General features: G+C 36.0%; 1 protein-coding gene across 8 annotated transcripts in view; it reads left to right on the top strand.

Moving 5' to 3' along the window:
- Positions 1–16297, top strand: part of Dennd5b (DENN domain containing 5B) — a 185584-nt gene that overhangs the window by 75881 nt on the left and 93406 nt on the right. For all 8 annotated transcript variants that reach the window (XM_046435723.2, XM_046435724.2, XM_046435725.2 and 5 more), the window contains one exon: positions 4623–5289. In XM_046435723.2, the coding sequence (XP_046291679.1) occupies positions 4623–5289 (667 nt within the window). The remainder of the gene's footprint in view (positions 1–4622; positions 5290–16297) is intronic.

The following is a 16297-nucleotide window of genomic DNA, read 5'->3' as shown; positions in this document are numbered from 1 at the left end:
AATCATTTAGGTGAGGCTCTTCTTTAGAATTTAGAATGACAAGTAAAGGGAGGGGAAGTAAAATTAACTCTGCCAAGTACAGCTCCCAGCAGCGTAAAGCCACTGTTATAATGTTTAGCGTCATAGTTTTTTTTCCTTTTGTTTTCATCAATCACCATTTATTTTGGCCCCAAATAATATATTGTTCAATGCATGTTATACTTGACTATTTAAGGTTTCTGAAATAAAGTACCAGCCCTTGAGTAGTTTACAACCTAGAGATGAAATAAAATTAGAGCTAATAATGCATATCTCTATATTGTCCAAGTATATAGTGATGCGAGGTTTTAATTGCTTGTCTATACAAAAAAGGACTTTTTAGAGAAGTAGCATTCTGATAGCATTTAAAGGATGAGAAAAACACCATTTTTTAATAGAAAGGTAGAGGAAGACTTTTCTAAAGCAATGTTTATTTAGACTTCAAGGAAGTAAAGGAACATTTTGATTATCTGTTGATAAATTTAAAAAAAAACAAAAAACAAAAAACAACCCATGCTTGTATTACTTACTGGCTTAAAACAAGGCATGGCAGTTTTTTTCCATAAGGGATCAGATAGTAAATGTTTGAGGTCTTGTGGGCATACAGATTCCGTCACAGTTATTCAGCTCTGTTGTTGGGTAATAGATAAACATCTATTGACAATATATAAATGAAGAGTGTGACTTGTTTGAAGTGAAATTTTATTTACCAAACTGGTGGCAGGAGCCGGGCATAATGGCACATGCCTATAATCCCAGCAGCTTCGGAGGCTGAGACAGGAGGATCACAAGTTCAAAGCCAGCCTCAGCAATTTAGCAAGGCGCTGAGTGACTCTGTGAAACCCTGTCTCTAAGTAAAATACAGAATAGGGCTTGGGGGTGTGACTCAGTGGTTGAGTGCCCCTGAGTTCAATCCCCAGTACCCCACCCCACCACCCCACCCCCACCAAAAAAAAAACTGGTGGCAGATTGGATTTAACATAAACACTGTGGTTTATTGGCCCTTGATTTAAAACAACAGAATAATTACTTTGCTTACAAATATGTGATTTGGATAGATTTTGGCAGGGCTGCCCCTGTTCTCTTCTCAGCATGCACTAGAGAGGTTTGAAGCCTAAAGATTAAAATCAAATATAGCCTTACTCATAGCTTGGGCTGAAACATTGCAGTCAACCTTGACCTCCTGGGGCTAGTTTTTACAATTTTTTAGACAAACATATTACTTGTGTCTCTATGGTCTCTCCAATTGGTTTTGACAGCATGGAAGCTTCAGGTTAGCCAGATTTATATATTACTTCAGGGCTTCCAAGATGTTTGACCAGCAAGAGAGGTAGAAGCTGTATTGCCACTTTTAGGCTTGCTTCAAAAGTCACTTGGTTACTTGTCACTGCTGTTGCATTTTACTTGATTAGGTCAGGGTTTAGGCAAACATGTCTTCCTGTCCAAATCTATCCATCTGTTTTTATTAACATAATTGTATTACAAAAGTCATACTTATTCCCGTATGTGTTATCATGACTGTTTTCTTGCGACAGTGCTAGGGTTGAGTTGTTAGGACAATACTGTGGTCTGCAGAGCCTAAAAATATTTATCTGGCTATTTGTGGGAACAGTTTGTTACTCTCTGATGTGAGCATTTTCAGCAGCCTACCCAGGTTCAAGGAGACGGGTAGACTCTACCCCTCAATGGGAGGTTGGCAAAGTACTAGAAGAGTGCGTGGAACTAGAAATGTTGTTTGAACCATTTTTACAAAATAGCCTGCCACAGAGAGTAAGCCATTTGTACACCTACAGGAAGTCATTTCCAGGTGACAGAACAGATTTTGACAGGAGCATGCTAGTCCTGTTCACAGAAAGGCAGCATGCCAGTGTTGCTGGAGAAGAGTGGGTAAAGAATAGTGGAAGATGAGGGCAGACTGTTGCTGGAGCCAGGCCATAGGGCCCTACTATAGTAAGGACTTTGGCTTTTATTGAGGTAAGAGTCCATTGAGAGTTTTAAGAAGAGTGACAAAATCTGACATTTTTATGGATCATGTTGATTGCTCTATGGGGAATAGATTATGGGGAACAAGGGCAAAAGCAAGGAAAATGGTTAGCAGGATATCACAGTCATCCAGGCAAGAGAAGAAGATGGAGTAGAGAGTTAAGAGAAAGAGAGAAGTAAGTAGTCTCTGAATATATGTTTGAATGTACATTTCATAATATTTGCTCATGGATTGGATAATTGAATGAGAAGGAAAGAGAGAGGTAAAAGATTACTCAAGGTTTTTATACTAGGCAAAGTAGATGGATGGATGGAGATATGGGGGGAACAAGCTTGGAGGAACAAATCAGGCTTTCAGTTTTGGCCATGGTAAATTAGACATCTTGATGGAAATAGTGAAGTAATTATTTAGTTAAGGGTAAAGTTCAGCTGGGCACTATTGCACACACCTATAATCCCAGCAACTCAGGAGACAAGAGGATGGCAATTACAAAGCCAGTTTGGACAACTCAGTGAGACATTATCTCAAAAAATAAAAAGAGCTAGGGATATGTAGCTCAGTGATAGAGTGCCCCTTTTCAATCGCAGTACCACAAAAGAAAAGAAAACCAAGATGTGGTGATATAAATTGATGACTTGGCTTCAGAGCCTAGAGGTTTTAGGAAAAAAGGCTGGCCCATGATTTCAAGTGGTTATGAGGAGCAGTCAGTACACCCACCCATCTTCATGCTTAGTGTATTTGTTTTATTAATCCTGTCCATTAAGATTTTGTGCTTTTTTTAAGCAGTGGTAACCCAGAAATTTTAATACGAAACTCTACAAAACAAATTCAAATGGAATGTGCCTGAGGAAGGGAGGGAAGCTGTTTCCTGTTTCTCCTCTGACCTCTCACTACCTCCTAGACACTGAAGCATTGTCCTTTCCTTCTTGGACCCCTTTGAAAACCATTGCCTTTCCGTGCTGGGAGATGGATATTCTCAGATTTATCACATTCTAGGCTCCTCCTGCTAAAAATCCTTCAAAGGCTACCATTGTCTTCAAATTTCTAATAGGGGTCACCAAGGCCCTCCAGGAAGGCCCCTAATTATTTATCTTGCTTTCTTATCACATCCCCCCACCTTGCATTCTGTGCTCCACCCACACTGACCTGGTTTCACTTCCTCGAATCCATTTGTTCTTCCTTCTTGGCTTTTCACCAATTGTTCCTTTGCTTAGAATCATATTCATCTGACCAGCACCTATTATACCCATCCTCAGGTTTCAATTTGGACTTCATTTTTATGTGATAGCTTTCTTTTTTTCCTAATATGCTTTCCTGCTATCTTTTTCTAAATCAACCTGCATTTATCTTATCTTTGCACTTTGCATACTTCGTGATTTATGATTTTCTTTTTTTTTTTTTTTACATTCATCTTTCATACTATGGGCTGGGACCTCCCTAGAAGCAGGGACCATGTGTTTCTCACCATTGTAGGTCAGCACGGGGTCTAGTTTCCAAAGGCACTTAATAAACATTGACAATATGAAGGATGTATAACTTTTAAGGTGAATTGTGCTTTCTTGGTAATGCAGGAATTTGGGAGAATGTCTAGATTTTGCACCACATTGTTTATTAAATTGGAGGGACAATAGAAAAATGTAATAATGTATGATAAAATTATCTCAATGCAGAAAGTATATTGCAATACAAAAGTAGAAAGAAATACATAAAACAAATAAGATTATTTTTGAATATGATTGAATTACAAGTTCTTATTTCTTTAGTATATTTCTAATTTTCTGTAATTTATTTGAAATATTTTAAAGAATTTAATATCTCATGCCTTTTAAGCATCAAAATGCATGAGATGCTAAATTTAGAATCTTTAGCTTCTTGGGTAATTTTGTTCCCAAGTTTGAGTTAATTTTGCTAGTTCCTAAGACCTAGAACGTCAATCTCTACTTCAAATAATCAAAAATGTCTTGTTTCTTCCCTTCTGTGTCAGTATCAAAATGTTTTCATTTTCTGTTTATTTTTTTCTAAGATAAAATATCATATTGGGCTGGGATTGTGGCTCAGTTTTTTTTTTTTTAAAGTATCATGTTGTTCAAAAAAAGCAAAGATGGTACTGTTGTTTTTTTAAACTTTTTTTCCCATTATCAAATGAGCCTTCACTTTTTTCCCTTTTCCTTTGAAGCATCATATTGCCACAAAAATGGTACTTAAATATTTGTAAAGTGTTTTATATACTCCATCTTCAGTTTATTGATGTAGCAACTGTAAAAGTAACTGAGGTTCAGAGAAGTTACATGACTTGTTCAAGGTTACAAGCTTGGTTAGAGGTTTCTGGGACCAAAAGATCTTCTCAATCTTAATAAAACCCCCTCCTTGTAGTACCCACACAGTGATTATTTTTCTGATATATGCATGTATATATTCCTTTTAAAAATACCTTTATCTACATGTAAGTGAGCTTACAATGTATTTCTAATATAAGGCTATTGCTAAAGTTAAAGCTAGATTAAAAACCTGTCCTTTTGAATTCTGTAATGTTAAAAAAAAAAAAGCCAAACATCTTTTTTTCAGGTTTGAAGTTGTTTGTATGCTGTATTCTGATGCTTTCTCCCCATTTCCTCTACAGTTATGCATGCCTAAAGGGCTATCATTCAGAACCCAAACTGAAAGTAAAGACCCTCAGTTTCACTCATTTATAATTACCCGGGAAGATGGTTCTCGCACCTACGGTTTTGTTCTCACTTTTTATGAAGAAGTTACAAGTAAGCAAATCTGCACAGCAATGCAGACACTCTACCAGATGCACAACGCTGAGCAATACAGCAGTGTTTATGCTTCATCCTCATGCAGCATGGACTCACTGGCAAGCAGCATTGATGAGGGCGATACAACTTCCCTTTTGAAACTCCAGCGATACAACTCCTATGATATCAACAGAGATACCCTGTATGTTTCAAAAAGTATATGCTTGATCACACCACTACCTTTTATGCAGGCCTGCAAGAAATTCCTCATCCAACTTTACAGGGCAGTTACCTCACAGCAGCCACCACCCTTGCCGCTTGAGAGCTACATCCATAATATTCTTTATGAAGTACCTCTTCCACCTCCAGGGAGATCACTGAAATTTTATGGTGTTTATGAACCTGTCATCTGCCAGAGGCCTGGGACCAATGAACTCCCCCTCTCTGACTACCCTCTTCATGAGGCTTTTGAGCTCCTGGGATTAGAGAACCTGGTGCAGGTATTTACCTGTGTTCTTTTAGAAATGCAGATCCTTCTCTACTCACAAGGTAGGTGTTATTTTCCCAAAACAAGTATTTACATCCTCAAATACTGGATTTCCTTTAGCTATATTGCTAGAACCATGTAATTAATGGTCAGGAGTTTTTTCTGTTTTGTGTAAAAGGAACTGGTATGGATGGAACCAATAACTACATGTTGTTTCTCTTTGAGTTGGCAGTGCTATAGAGAAAAACAGGAAAGAGTACAATAATATTACCTAGACCAGTTTGGACATATTTAATTTTTAATGGAAATAGCCCTTTTTTCCTGATAATATATAATCCTCATTAAAGAAACATTCATTCTTTTCATGAAAGTGAAGAAAACCAGTTACTATGAGGAGGGATATATAGACTTCCCATTTTTTACAAATCAGTAAAGGTTCAGATGAAAATTCAGCTGACATTGGAAAGGAATAAATGAAATTGATGACTCTGAAGTGTCTTGAAGCAGTCAACTTTGGAACTTTGCCTGTGGGAACATTTCACTTGAGAGAAGAGAAGTTGTACAGGCATGAAACAGACAAGACTTTCCCAGTTTAACTAATAGTTCTGCCAGAGGGTGTGTGTGTGTTTGTTATCATTGTGATATCTTTTATTCATAAATTTCCCTACACACTTGAAAACTAACAAACTGGGTTTTATTTTTCCAGTACATTAACATTTACTAATGTTGAGCTTAGACAAGGATACCAGTTCCCATCTGAATATGAATTTACAGAAGAAATAGAGATGTCATGTCTTAAGGGGTAGTGAATTGAAGAAAATTATAAAATAGTACCTGTACCTTGATGGATCCTTTGAAAAATGTGGCATAAATATTTGGGTTAGCATTTTGCTAACTTGTATTTAGGCTGGCAGAATTCTAGTGCAATCTCCTGACTGCTGCTGTCAGGCTTATTTTATCACTTTTCTTTTTTTATTTTTCTATTTTAAATTATAAGTGAGGCTGAGCCAAGTTAGCTATATTTGTACTTTCCCATCTTGTGTGTATGTTGACACTATTTGTGTGTTGACAACCCTTCATGAGGTTGTGTTTTCTTCCAGTTTATCCTACGTAATGTTCTTTGATAATATGTTCTAGTGTCTCAGTTTTTGTTGACAGGAAGTTCTTCTCTGATAGCCAGTCTAAATTTATTTTCTTTCTTCTTGCTCTCACTTTTTTAGTGCTCATCATTACTTCTAAATCACCTACTAGGAACTGAAAATTTTAACTTTAAGTAAATTCCTCTTCCTAACATTTTTCCCTGAAGAAGGTAGAGTTGAAGAGTCACATCATGTAGTATTCAAATTTTGGAGTATTTCAATTTTTAGATTTTTGAATTAGGAATGCCCAACCTATATTGGTTTTAGAAGTCATAACAATCCTGGGTTCAAATTCTGCCCTATCCTTTAGTAACTATAATGATGGGCAAGTTAGTTAATTTTCCTAAGTGTCAGTACCCTTATTTTTATGAGGATAACAGTCCCCACCCTGTCCCACTGATTTATTGTGAAGGTTAAATAAGAAAACCTGTACAAAGCGCTCGGAGTATAAAGTGGCACTAAATGGAAGAGAAGCTGATATTACTGTAGTTATTATTAGTTTAATGTAATCTTCTGTAAATTATGCTTATCTTAAGTTGTGGAGGTCCAACATATTACTTAATTTAAACTACAGCTTTTAAAAAATTACATAGTCAAGACATTTGTTTGATCTGGGGTCTTGCTAAGGGTAGAGCACTTGCCTGGTATGTTCAAGGCTCTGGATTTGATCCCTAGCAGCATACATAGAGTCAAAAGGCTTTTGTTCCAGGATTAAGAGCCTGACAGGGCTGGGGTTGTAGCTCAGTGTGTGTGAGGCATTGGGTTCGAGCCTCAGCACCACATAAAATTAATTAAAGTAAAGGTATTGTGTCCATCTGCAACTAAAGAGCCTAATAAATGGGCTGGGAGTATAACTCAGTGATAAGAGTGCTTGGCTAGCATATGTGAAGCCTTGGGTGATGTGATGTGATGTCCTCACCACCAAGGAGTGGAAAAATACTAATAAATGTTCTTTTATCCTGTGTACTGTGCTTTTTTTTTTTTTTTTTAAGAAAATTTGCCATTATGATACTTCCTTTGTTAAATAGCAGTTTATTTTTCACTTGCTTATCTGAACTGAGCCTCCATCTTTCTACTCTGATTTGCTTGTCCCATTTGTTTTAAGGAATCTGTTGAAGTTTTAGTTGATTAATACTACCAATTTATTTTAGTTGTAAATGAAGAAGAATGAGTATTTATGGGCATGTTTTTATTCTCTGAGTAGTTTTTGGTAATTTGGTCTGGTCTTTTGCTGAGAATGAGACTGAATCCTGAAATAATAGAACTAGATTTTTTTGTGTGTGTATGTGTGAGATGGGATCTTGCTAAGTTGCCCAGGCTAGTCTCGAACTTGTGATCCCCCCATCTCAGCTTCCCGAGTACCTGAGAATTTAAGTATGCACCATCACGTTCAGCTCTTAGAACTATATTTTTTCCCCTATGTGCATACAGTAAAGGCAGGGGTGGGGTGCAGATACAATGATTAACTAAAATCACTTGATATCAGGAATTGTGCTAAAAAAATGCATGTACATATGGGGGTTTTCCCCTACATTTAATCCTCTTACAATTAAATAGTGCTGTAATCCATGTTTTGTTAATGAGGAAACTGAGTCTCAGGAAAGTTAAGTAATCTGTTTAAGATCATATAGCAAATAAGCAATGCGGTGGCACCAAGAATTGGGCTTGGATCAGTTTTTGTCCAAGTACTTAACCACCACATTAATTGTATTGTGCACTGCATTTAGCCTTTCTTTACCTGTTATCAATATTTATATTTAAATTATGAACTCATTTTTTGGCTCGGTTATAAAGGTGTTGTGCTAAATACTTGCAAAATATGAAATGAAAGCTATGTGTAAAAGCAAATTTTAACATTGACAATCTCTCTCCCATTAGAGAAAGACATTCCATTTAAATACATGAGATGAAAGAATCATTATGTTGATTTGTGCTCTGGTCCCTTCTTTCACTCTTCCTGACTCTGTGTAAGGGGATTAAAGAACATTTTATACTTCATTTCTTATTCACTGATAAATCTATGCCATAAAATTAAAAAAAAAAAACATTTCAAGTACTGAACAATTACCATGAAAACCCAAAGTGTATCAGAGTAGATGGTTTTCAGTGATGAAAATGTCACTCTAAACTGATTTGAAATTCTGGTCTACAGCCTATTTAAACAGATTCAATCTGTTATTTAGAGAGTGTGTATATCATAGTCACTTTGCAGTGGTAATAAGCTAGAAATTTTAAGTAGAGAATTCATCCAGGCGGAGAAGGCTCTTTCCTGGAACCCCAAATTTAAAAAAAAAAAAAAAGCACTTTTGCCGGGCTCTGTGGTGCATGTCTATAATCCCAATGGCTCAGGAGGCTGAGGCAGGAGGATCGTGAGTTCAAAGCCAGCCTCAGCAACTTAGTAAGGCCCTAAGCATCTCAGCGAGACCCTGTCTCTAAATAAAATATAAAAAAGAGCTGGGGATGCGGCTCAGTGGTTAAGGGCTTCTGGGTTCAATCCACAGTGCAAAAAAACCCCAAAAAACAGCACTTTCTTCTATAGCCTGGAAATATGTGGAGCTAGGACAGTGGAAAGAACAGAGTATGATTCTCTTTTCAAAGAATAGTGGAAGAATGAAATATGGGGAATTTAAAACATCATTGTGTAACTTTCTTTCTCCTTTATTTTTTAACTGGAGATTGAACCCAGGGGCACTACTACTGAGCTACATCCACAGACCTTTTTATTTTGAGACAGGATCTCACTAATTTGCTGAGGCTAGCTTCCAACTTTTGATCTTCCTGCCTCAGTCTCCCAGGCCACTGGGATTACAGATGAGCACCATCATGCCTGACTAGTGGTCTGACTTCCAATACTTATAATTAAAGCCTTAGGAATATTTAGGGGCCTTGCCTACCTCCTTTGGCTCTTCACAAAGGAAGTTAACAGTTCCACACTGCATGCCTGTGTGTGTTTGTTATGCTTTACTCCCTCTGCCCCTAAATTTCCCCTCACTTTTGTAAATTGTGTGTGAATTAAAAGCCTTGTCAGAAAGTGGAAGCTAGTTTCAGTTTTCTTGAAGAAATTGTGAGGCTGCTAATCCCAAATTGCTAGTCATGCTCAAGTGGACATCATATCTTATTGGTTGTAGAATTTATAAATCATAAAAGCAATTCTGATACTTTGATGGCAGAGAGTAAGTTTCCGTGACCTGGATTCTAAAAGTAGTACGATTTGACCAGCCAATATTTTAACATCATTTTTTGTGATGAATGTAATCTTATTAAAAATTATTCGTGATACTTTTTAAACAGTAAGGAAGACTTTATTTGGGTCAGTTGAAATAGGCATATGGGACTACCCCACATAGGCCTCCCTTTAATAGTCCAATTTTCCATTGCCCATCTACCTGACCGTATGACCAGGTCATTGGCTCCTGCCCATGAGTGGGTAAAAACCTAGACACAGGAACTTTTACCATTGTCAACTCTCTCATCACTGCTGAAAAAACAGTATGCAAGTCAGCCCACTAAGCTGATTTGTTTGGAGTGATGGCCTTCCAAACAGGATGTTGTCCGTTCACCTTGGAATTATCATCCATAAATCAAGCAGCTCCTTTTGGTTAGTCAAGTGGTGTTTATAGGGTACCATTCAAGTGACTGTAGAACCTGGCAGTGTCTCTCACAGTTCTAGTTTATCCCTAGGGGAAAAGAGGCCCCCTCCTTCATGGGAATATCCTTGCATTCCCCATGTAATAAGATCCAGAATAAACTATTTCCATTTCACTTTAGAACTGTTCTGAGTAAAGCCTTCCACAGCAAATTGAATAAGGCTTTTCAGACAATTCAGTTTTGCAACAGTAATATTACTTGAGGTGCCCATTAATAGGAACTTCCTTAATTGCAGCATTTGACCTGGATAATGGACATATTCTGTGGGCAGCTATTCTGATTATTATAAAGCCAATCTCACAGGGCTGTCATATAAAACCTATCAAATGCTTCATCTGAGGTATTCCACTTGGCATTTACAAGAGAAGTCAAGCAGTCTCCCCTCAGAACTCATAGTGACTTTTATCCAGTCTGTGAGCCTGGCTGTTCCCTCAAGAATAACTTGGGTATCTGGATCATAAATCCCCATGTGTGATTGTTCTATAGTGAGCCTGTGAGTCTTATGTCAACTATGCAAGTCCAAGTATGTTCTTCCTGTCTATAGTTCTTAAAAACAAAGATACTGTCCCTAAATTAGTCACTATTATAAAAGTTCTTCAGGAAACTGGTGATAGTGATACACAAAATGAGAGAAAACTTGATTCACACTGTATCCCCTGGTTTCAGTAGTTTCTTTTCTTTCATTCTGTGTTTTGTTTGTTTGTTTGTTTGTTTTGGTACCAGGGATTGAACTCAGGAGCACTTGACCACTGAGCCACATCCCCAGCTCTATTTTGTATTTTATTAGGAGACAGAGTCTCACTGAGTTGCTTAATGCCTTGCTTTTGCTGATGCTGGCTTTGAACTCAAGATCCTCCTGCCTCAGTCTCTTGAGCCACTGGGATTGCAGGTGTGCACCACCATGCCCAGCAGTAGTTTCTTATTTTGCCCTTCCCTTAGCAGACCACCTTTTTGGTGATCAGAAGTCTTAGAGGTACTCTGTTGTTTCTATATTATTCTTCCATTCAAAAGTAGCTTTGGAGCTAATGGTCATTATCAGACTGACTTGAAATTTGAAGTTCATCCATTGTCAAGATCTTGATTTCATTTTAGTTCTTACATACAGCATAACCAAGGAATTTTGTGTTTCACTTTTTTCTTACTGGCTTATGTTTCCTTAACTATCCAGTGGATCAACTCCATAGGAGTCAGACACATGTCTAAATTCTGAATGTAAATTTTTGTTTGGTCACTGATCCTAGCACATTTGTGATTTCTATGTAGGTAACCATATGCCTACCTAGAAATCAAAGGTTCCCCTCCTTTTATTCCTCTTCCTAAACCGTATGTTTCTAAGAGTCTGGATCATGCTAGAAATTGCATGTTTTATAACACCAAATGAAGAAGTGTTTTCTGAAACCAAATGAGAGGTTTTTTCCTCCCTGACACCCACGAGTTCTGATGCTATCTGGGTACTCAACAACCCAGTTCAGTTCTAACACTACAGAGAGATAATTTCAAACTCCACAAGTTTAAGAGTTAGTCCTACAAGATTTCCCTCACTTCTGATTCTAGCCCCAAACGGAGTGCCTGGACTCACATTTCTTTCCAGCTGACTACAAATTTAGGAATTTCTGCCACCTAGATTGGATAACTTTCTAGAATGATTCCCAGAACTCAAGAAAACACTTTACTCACAAATACAAAGTTAACTGTTTTGCTATGAAGAATACAACTCAAGAATAGCCAAATTGAAGTGATGCACAGGAGAAAGCGTAGGGGTTAGGGTAGAGATTCAATGGCTTCTTCAAGTATGTTACCTCACCTCAATATGTTTACTAGCCTGGAAGCCCCCCTATTTCTTATTTGTAAAAGTTAATTTTGTGTATATTTAAGGTATACACATAATATATGGAGTACAGATAAATAGTAAAAAGGATATTATAAGGAAGCAAATTAACATAGCATCATCTCACATAGTTACTCATTTGTGTGTGGGGAGTGAGGGGCAGGAGCAGCTAAAATTTACTTATCTAGTATGAATCCCAAATGTAGTATAGTTTTATTACCTATAGTCCTCATTTCTAGAAGGACTATATATTTCTAGACTTATTTCTTCTTCAATAAAGTTTTGTTCAGTTGTCTTTTCTTAGAATATTTTTCTTAAGCTTTCAACCAACTAGCATAAAGTCTTAATATGTTTACTTATTTTCTTTTATTTATTTATTTATTTATTTATTTATTTTTAGATGTTGATGGACTTTATTGGATTCATTTATTTGTATTTGGTGCTGAGAATCGAATCCAGGGCCTCACACATGCTAGTCAAGTGCTCTTATCACTGAGCCACAAACTCCAGCCCTCCTTATTTTCTCAATCATTGCTATATCTGTCCCTCTTTCCATTCCTAATACTATTTATGTGTGCCTACTTTTTCCCCAATTATTTTTACCCAAAATGTGTCAATTTGATTATTCTTTTCAAAGAAACAGCCTTTATATTCATTGGCACTCCATATTGTATCATTTTTTTTTTTCTGTTTTACTAATTTCTGGTTTTATTTTTATTCTCCCTTCTACTTCCTTTGGACTCATTAAACACCTTTTTCATCCCCTCACCACTATGAGCTTACTTTTTCCATTTTTTATTGGTGTGTTGTAAGGATACATAACAGTGGGATTCATTGTAACAAATTCATACATGCTTACAATATTACAATTTATTTAGTCAATACAATACAATTTACAATACAATAGTCAGTGTAGTTCCTCAGGATTTCCTCTTTCTCTCCTCTCCTCTCTTCCACTGGTCCCTTTTCTCTACTCTTATTAGTCTTCCTTTGATTTTCATGAGATCCCGCCCCTCACCTTTCTTTTCCTTTTTACTCTCTACTTTTCACGTATGACCCTTGACTTTCTCAGTTTGGCTTATTTCACTTAACATAATGCCCTTAAGATCCATCCATTTTCCTGCAAATGACTTAATTTTATTATAGCCAAATAAAATTTCATTGTGTATATTTATCACATTTTCTTTGTCCATTCATACATTGATGGACACCTAAATTGGTTCCATAGTTCAGTTATTGTGCATTATGCTGCTGTAAATATGGATATGCAGGTATCACTGTCGTATGATGACTAATTCTTTAGAATAAATACCAAAGAGTTGGGCTGGGGTTGTGGCTCAGTGGTTGAGTGCTTGCCTAGCATGTGTGAGGTCCTGGGTTTGATTCTCTGCACCGCATACAAATAAATAAAGGCCCAATCCACAGCTTAAATAAATAAATAATGCCAAAGAGTGATATAGTTGGGTCATATGGTGGCTCCATTGCTACTGTTTTGATTTCCATGCTGATTTCCTTGGTGCTTGTACTAATGTACAGTCCCACCAATAATGATCCTTTTCCCCTACATCCTCTCTAGCATTTATTATTGTTTGTATTCTTGATGGCTGCCATTCTAACTAGAGTGAGTTAAAATCTCAGTATGGTTTTGATGTACGTTTCCTAACTGCTAATGATGTTAAATGTTTTTCATATATTTGTTGGCCATTTGTATTTATTCTTTTGGGGGTGTCTGTTGCGTTCATTTGCCCATTTATGAATTGGGTTATTTGTGAGGGGTTTTGGTGGAATTTTTTTCCAGTTCTTACATATTCTGATTGTTAAAACTTTGTCAGAAGACAGCTAGTAAAGAATTTCGTTTTGTAGTTCTTTCTTCATATTCTTTTTTAAAAAAAATTTTTTTTTTAGTTATTGATGGACCTTTATTTATTTATATGGGGTGCTGATAATCGAACCCAGTGCCTCACATATGCTAGGTAGGCAAGTGCTCCACCACTTCCCACCACAATCCCAGCTCTCTTCATATTCTTAACTGTTTCCTTTGTTGTACAGAATATTTTTAATTTTATGCCATCCCGTTTATTAATTCTTGGTATTATTTCCTTAGCTATAGGAGTTCTATTGAGGAACTCATTGCCGTGCCTGTATTTTGAAGTGTTGACCCTACATTTTTTATTACTATAGCTCTGTAGTATAATTTGAAGACAAATATTGTGAAGCCTACAACATTGCTTTTTTGGCTTAGAATTGCTGTAGCTATTCTGGGTCTTTTATCCTTCCAAATGAATTTTAGAACTGTTTTTTCTAGTTCTATGAATAATGTCATTGGTATTTTGATGCACATTGCATTGAATCTGTGTATTACTTTTGTAATATGGCCATTTTAACAGTATTGATTCTGTTTTGTCTATGAACATGGGAGATCTTCCATCTCTTGTCTTCCTCAAGTTCCTTTTTCAGTTTCTATAGTTTTTCATTGTAGAGGTCTTTTACCTCCTTGGTTAGATTTATTCCTAAGTGTTTTGTTTGTTATGGCTATTGTAAATGGGATTATTTTTATTTCTTTTTCAACATATTCATTATTGGTATACAGGAAAGCTATTGATTTTTGTATGTTGATTTTATAACCTGCTACTTTGCTAAAAATTTTTTATTAGTTCCAGCAGTCTTCTGGTGGAACTTTTTGGGTCTTCTAAATATAGGATCATAACATCTGCAAACAGGGATAATTTTACTTCTTTCTTTCTATTTATATCCCTTCTATTTCCTTCTCTTGTCTAATTGTGCTGGCTGGAATTTTTTGAGTAATGAGAATGGACACCCTTGTCTTGTTCCAGATTTTAAAGGAAATCCCTTCAGTTTTTACCCATTCTGTTGGCTTTGGGGTTTATCATATATAGTCTTTATAATGTTGAGGTAAGTTCTTTCTATCCCTAGTTTCTTAAGTATTTTTGTCACAAATGGGTGCTGATTTTTGTTGAAGGCATCTATTGAGATGACTATGTGATTTTTATCCTTAATTTATGTGGTGAATTGCATTTATTGATTTGCATATTAAACTATACTCGCATCCCTGGAATGAAACCAACTTGGCCATGATGTACAGTCTTATTAATATTTTGTTGAATTTGATTTGCTAATATTTTATTAATGATTTTTACATCTAAGCTCATCAGGAATATTGATCTGTAGTTTTTTTTTTCCTTTATCTGTCATCTGGTTTTGGTATCAGGATGATACTGGCTTCATAGAAGTGTTCCTTCCCTTTCTATTTCATGAAATAACTTGTGGAGCTTTGGCATTAGTTCTTCTTTAAAGGTCTGGTAGAATTCACTTAAGAATCCATCTGATCCTGGGCTTTTCTTTATAGGGAGACTTCTTATTACTGCTTCTATCTCATTGATTGTTAGTGATCTGTTTAGGTTTTCTGTATCCTCTTGATTCAATTTTGGCAAGTCATATATGTCTAGAAATATATCTGTTTCTTCAGAGTTTTCTGATTTTTTTGCAGTATAAGTTTTCAAAACAGTCCCTAATGATCCTCTGGATTTCTGTGCTGTCTGGTGATTTCTCTTTTTTCATCTCTAATTTTATTAATTTGTGTCTTCTCTCTCTTTCTCTTAGTGAGTTTGGCTAAGAACTTATCTGTCATAAAAAATTAAAATTAAAAAAAAAACATAAAAAAGAGTTTTTCTTACTTTTACTTTACTGATCTTTTCAGTCAATTGTTTAATTGATCTTTTATATTTTTTAAATTCATTGATTTTGGGCTCTGATTTTAATTATTTCCTTCTTTCTACTGGTTTTAGAATTTGTTTGTTCACCCCTCCTCCCACAGGGCCTTGAGTTATCATTAGGTTGTTTGTTTGGGATCTTTTTGATTTTCTTACATAGGCACTAATAGCTATTAAAAAAAAAAAAAAAAAAAAAACCTTTCCTCTTATAATTACCTTTATAGTGTTCCAGAGGTTCAGATATGTTGTATCACTGTTCTCATTTGAATCTAATAATTTTTTTAAATTTCTCCCCTGATTTCTTCTATCACCCATTCATTATTTGAAATTGTGTTGTTCAGTTCCATGTTTTATATAGTTTCTGTAATTTGTTGTAGTTAATTTCTAATTTCATTCTGTTATGATCAAATAAAATGAAAGGAATTTTATCATTTTTAAAAATTTGCTAAGAGTTACTTTGTGGCTCAAAATATGATGTGTTTTCGGGAAAGGTCCATGAGCAGCTGAGAAGAAAGTGAATTTGGCTGTTCTTGCACGGAATATAGGTATCTATTAAGTCATTTATAAATTTTTTTAGATCTTGGAGTCTTTACCGGGTTTATGTGTGAATGACCTATCGGTTGGTGAGAGAGGTGTGTTGAAATCACCCAGGGTTATTGTACTAGGATCTATCTGAATCTTTGAGTAGTGTCTGTTTTATGTAATTAGGTATACCAATGTTTTG

This window comes from Marmota monax, unplaced genomic scaffold (assembly GCF_021218885.2).
Source record: "Marmota monax isolate L192 unplaced genomic scaffold, Marmota_monax_Labrador192_F-V1.1 WCK01_AAM20220418_F8-fsc00012, whole genome shotgun sequence".
In the NCBI taxonomy this organism is placed as follows: domain Eukaryota; kingdom Metazoa; phylum Chordata; class Mammalia; order Rodentia; family Sciuridae; genus Marmota; species Marmota monax.
This window is presented reverse-complemented; position numbering and strand designations above follow the sequence as displayed.